The sequence below is a fragment of the Cherax quadricarinatus genome, chromosome 74 (assembly GCF_038502225.1).
Source record: "Cherax quadricarinatus isolate ZL_2023a chromosome 74, ASM3850222v1, whole genome shotgun sequence".
Taxonomy (NCBI): Eukaryota; Metazoa; Arthropoda; class Malacostraca; order Decapoda; family Parastacidae; genus Cherax; species Cherax quadricarinatus.
This window is the reverse complement of record NC_091365.1, coordinates 2,655,692-2,659,768: the sequence shown is the minus strand read 5'-3', so window position 1 is coordinate 2,659,768 and position 4,077 is coordinate 2,655,692. Positions and strand designations below refer to the sequence as shown.

Genomic DNA, 4,077 nt, shown 5'->3' with positions numbered 1-4,077 from the left:
TCAACCAGGAATGATTCCATGTACATAATTCAAGGTTCATTTTTAAATATATTATATATGGCGGGAATAAAGGAGACTGCTGTTTTTATTTCTTAATTTTAAAACAAGTTGGCGGGTCATTGTGGCGTGAGGTTTAGCAGTGTTTTCCCGGGGGTGTTCCTCAGCTTGCACCGCCATAGGGTCGTGTTTGGGACCCCTGTGGGCCCTGGTGGTGCCCAGAGGACCATGTTGGAGCCCCAAACTAAGGCGGATGCTAGGGCTGGGTATCACTGTAACCTCTGGCTCTGATGCCCCACATAAGAGACATGATACCAAGAGCTTACCGACAAATTACATTCCTTTATTTGTCTCCAGGGAACCAGTCTTGGAATATTGTTATGAATACAAGACTTTGGTTCGCCTCTCCTGGGATGCTGCTACATATTTCTCTCGTTTTATGATCGTAAGAAAAAGTCTACCAAGGTATGAAAAAAACTAATTTTTTGAAGGGCTCGTGTTGCTGAGTGCTGCAGAATGCAGTTTGTGACGGAGTACCTAGCCCCGCGGGGTTGATTCTGCACCATTGGTTGGGGAGAGACCCGATGAGTGGTCTGGATGGGTAGCGGGGGTGGGGAGGATAGAAGGCGTGGAGGGGTGAGGGAGGACAGCAGTGGGAGAGTGTTGTTTGGGGGGGGGAGAATGAGGGGGTGAGTCAGGTAGAATGCTTTAAATGCCAAGGAAGAGTTGCATGTGCAGTTCAGTAGTGGTGTTGAGGTGGCTGAAGGAAGACATCTATAGCTCTCCTGTGCGTGCGTGCGTGTGCGTGCGTGTGCGTGTCTTGCAGTGTGTGCACCACTCCTGTGCGTCTATTGTGTATCCTACACACGGTGAGTCCATATGTTCAGATGATGTACACAGCCCTAGGTATACCTACTCGGAGGTCGACTGATTTCTCCACTTATGTGTGTGTTCACCCCCTTCTGTGTCACAATGTGATCACCCTTTCTATGTCACAATGTGTTTACCCCTCCTGTGTCACAATGTGTTCATCCCCTCCTGTATCACAATGTGTTCACCTCTCCTGTGTCACAATATGCTCACCCCTCCTGTGTCATATAGTGTGCTCACCTTACTTGTGTCACGTTGTACTCACCCCTCAGGTGGTGTATGTACACATCCCTTGTATAACTTCACTGCTAGGCACAGTACTATCACTACTACTACTGTCAGTATTAGGCACAGTACTATCACTGCTAGGCACAGTATTATCACTGCTAGTCACAGTATTATCACTGCTAAGCACCCTACAATCACTGTTGGCACAGTACCACCATTATTAGGCACAGTACCACCAGTGTTGGGATCCTCCCAGCGTCCGTTTTGAAGGTCTCCCAGCATGCGTGTTGAAGATCCTCCCAGCGTCCATGTTAAAGATCCTCCCAGCGTCCGTGTTAAAGATCCTCCCAGCGTCCGTGTTGAAGATCCTCCCAGCGTCCGTGTTAAAGATCCTCCCAGCGTCCGTGTTGAAGATCCTCCCAACGTCCGTGTTAAAGACCCTCCCAGCGTTCGTGTTGAAGATCCTCCCAGCGTTCGCGTTGAAGATCCTCCCAGCGTTCGTGTTGAAGATCCTCCCAGCGTCCGTGTTGAAGATCCCCCCAGCGTCCGTGTTGAAGATCCTCCCAGCGTTCGCGTTGAAGATCCTCCCAGCGTCCGTGTTAAAGATGCTCTCTGTATCTGTGTTAAAGATCCTCCCAGCGTCCATATTAAAGATCCTCCCAGCGTCCGTGTTAAAGATCCTCTCCGTATCTGTGTTAAAGATCCTCCCAGCGTCCATGTTAAAGATCCTCCAGCATCCGTGTTGAAGATCCTCCCAGCGTCCGTGTTGAAGATCCTCCCAGCGTCCATATTAAAGATCCTCCCAGCGTCCGTGTTAAAGATCCTCCAGCATCCGTGTTGAAGATCCTCCCAGCGTCCGTGTTGAAGGTCTTCCACCATCCTAGACAAATGTTATTGTGTACAGAGTGCAGGCTCAGTTAACAGGAATTCACTGGTTGCAATGGCGTCCTGCCAACGTACGTAAACAGTGACACAAGGACCTACACAAGCTTCTGTTGGGACAACATTTCGCTCTGTGTAGAGCTTTATCAAACTGCAAAATAAACCTGTATACCGAGCGAAACTCTGTCTTACTGACAGCATATTTTTGCAACCGGTGTCTACAGATCACCAAATTCATAGTGTGTGTGTTTTCCTATACACTGTGAGGATGTTCACGTGGTGAGTTCAGATTTGCTGTACACTGTAAGGTTGTACATGTGCTGTATAACCTTACCTCCAGGAAAAAAATATTAATACCAAAATAATAACAGTAATAATAATAATAATAATAATAATAATAATAATAAATATTTACGTGTACGTTCTTAGTGTGTACACGAGATTATCACTTAAATTTGAATAGGTTTGCAATCATTTGATTCTTCCTATGTTAATGACCACACTACTACTCCTGTATTATTGACCACATTGTGTTTACCTCCTGCAGTAGTGTCTAGACTAGCTGTACCTGGTAGAGTAGTGACCACCACCAGCAAGTGTCTGCCTCACTAGTGACCACCAGCAGTGTCTGCCTCGCTAGTGACCACCAGCAGTGTCTGCCTCGCTAGTGACCACCAGCAGTGTCTGCCACAGCAGCAAGGATGGTTGTAGTGAAGGCTGGTGTTATGTACATCCTGCTCTTGACGCTCCTGATGCTGCTTCTCTGCACATCTCCCATCACCGTGGGTAAGTCACCCATGATGCTGTCATGAAAAAATGTAATTATTGCAGAGATATTTATGGGAGAGAAGGATGAGGGAGAAGAATGGGTCAAAGAAATAAAGGAACTACTACACCTTCCTTACTTGTGTTGCAGAGAGCAAGAGGCACAAAGGAAGATTAACAGGGGAGGTCTACAAGATCGCTGGTGGACAAAATGCGGCCGCTCCTGGCGTGGTAAGAGAGAGAGAGACTTTTAATCACATCTACTTTTTCTTCATAATTCCTCTATTTTATTTCAATAAAGTAATTACGATAGCCCATTTATTCCCAACTCATACTGACCTACGGGTCAATGTCTTCACTTGCACTTATTCTCTTATACATCACGGTATATTATTAACATTTTCTTCATCTCGTTATTAGCATGAATGTCAACTTCAAACAACATAATAATGATCTGTTTCTCTCCACTCTTTCTTTAAAAAAACTATTACATTTTTCATCTTCTTATCTGATATTCCCCTGGGAATATTTCATCTGTTATTGACCTTGCTAATTTTGTGTCTACTCATCTTAATATATCCCTTATGCTTGTGGCACCCCACTAGTGATCCTGTCCCATGAGGACGTCTAAACCAAATAGTCAACCTATCGTCCTTTAACCTGCTGTATTATGGTCTGTAACTATGATAGTATTACAACAGGTTTAATATTCCCGTGACTATCAGTATAACATAGCAGACTAGGTATACAGTGCACCACCTTGCTGAGATAAACGTACATAAAGTCAGTTGATCAAATGAAAATGCTGGCCTACAGATGGCTCCAACTTCATCCTGTTCCCTACTTGTAAATAGCTTGCCAATAAAGCTAGGGATCCTTAACCTAACCTTGTCAAACCCTGTGTAAAAAAATATTTCTCTGGCACACACACAGGGAGCGCTCTCCAGTTTCTCACCCTTCGCTGACGACAGAAATAATCCAGGTCCGTCCATCGTATTTGGTAACTTCAGGCGACAACAACCATACCGTCGATGGCAGAACTATCAACCATACAACTACGACTACTACTTTTAATGGATAATTTGAGGCTGCAACTGAACTATTTACCAATAAAGATTTTTATTTACTTCGTTTCATTATTACTAAACCGGTGAGGGTAATACAGTGCTTGGGGACTGGGAGGTAATCACGAGTGATCTGAGGTGGTTGCAATTCCTTTATCCGCATGTATATACCCATTTTGAAGATACTTTTTATTAGTGATGTCTTTTTGTATGACTGTGTCAGGGAAAAACCAATAGCCGTCTGTTTTTCCCCTGCAGAAAAGATGGAAAA

The 4,077-nt window shown here is 44.8% G+C and overlaps 1 protein-coding gene across 2 annotated transcripts; it reads left to right on the top strand.

The window, feature by feature from the left end:
* The first annotated feature begins 729 nt into the window (after positions 1-729).
* Positions 730-3,868, top strand: LOC128700106 (uncharacterized). Of its 2 annotated transcripts, XM_070100667.1 has the most exons (5): positions 730-866; positions 2,525-2,573; positions 2,631-2,763; positions 2,894-2,973; positions 3,676-3,868. In XM_070100667.1, exons 3-5 carry the CDS (start codon positions 2,679-2,681, stop codon positions 3,814-3,816), a joined length of 306 nt encoding a protein of 101 aa, XP_069956768.1. In that variant the 5' UTR covers positions 730-866; positions 2,525-2,573; positions 2,631-2,678; the 3' UTR covers positions 3,817-3,868. The 2 variants fall into 2 exon arrangements, with proteins under 2 accessions (XP_069956768.1, XP_069956769.1); XM_070100668.1 differs by lacking the exon at positions 730-866 and having other exon boundaries at positions 2,545-2,763.
* Positions 3,869-4,077: the final 209 nt, after the last annotated feature.

What these genes read in the sequence shown, in the direction of transcription:
- LOC128700106 (XM_070100667.1), top strand. Translation starts at nt 2,679, where the DNA reads ATGGTTGTAGTGAAGGCTGGTGTTATGTACATCCTGCTCTTGACGCTC. An exon ending in CACATCTCCCATCACCGTGG is followed by an intron (nt 2,764 to 2,893) that starts GTAAGTCACCCA and finishes CTTGTGTTGCAG; the next exon opens with AGAGCAAGAGGCACAAAGGA. An exon ending in ATGCGGCCGCTCCTGGCGTG is followed by an intron (nt 2,974 to 3,675) that starts GTAAGAGAGAGA and finishes GCACACACACAG; the next exon opens with GGAGCGCTCTCCAGTTTCTC.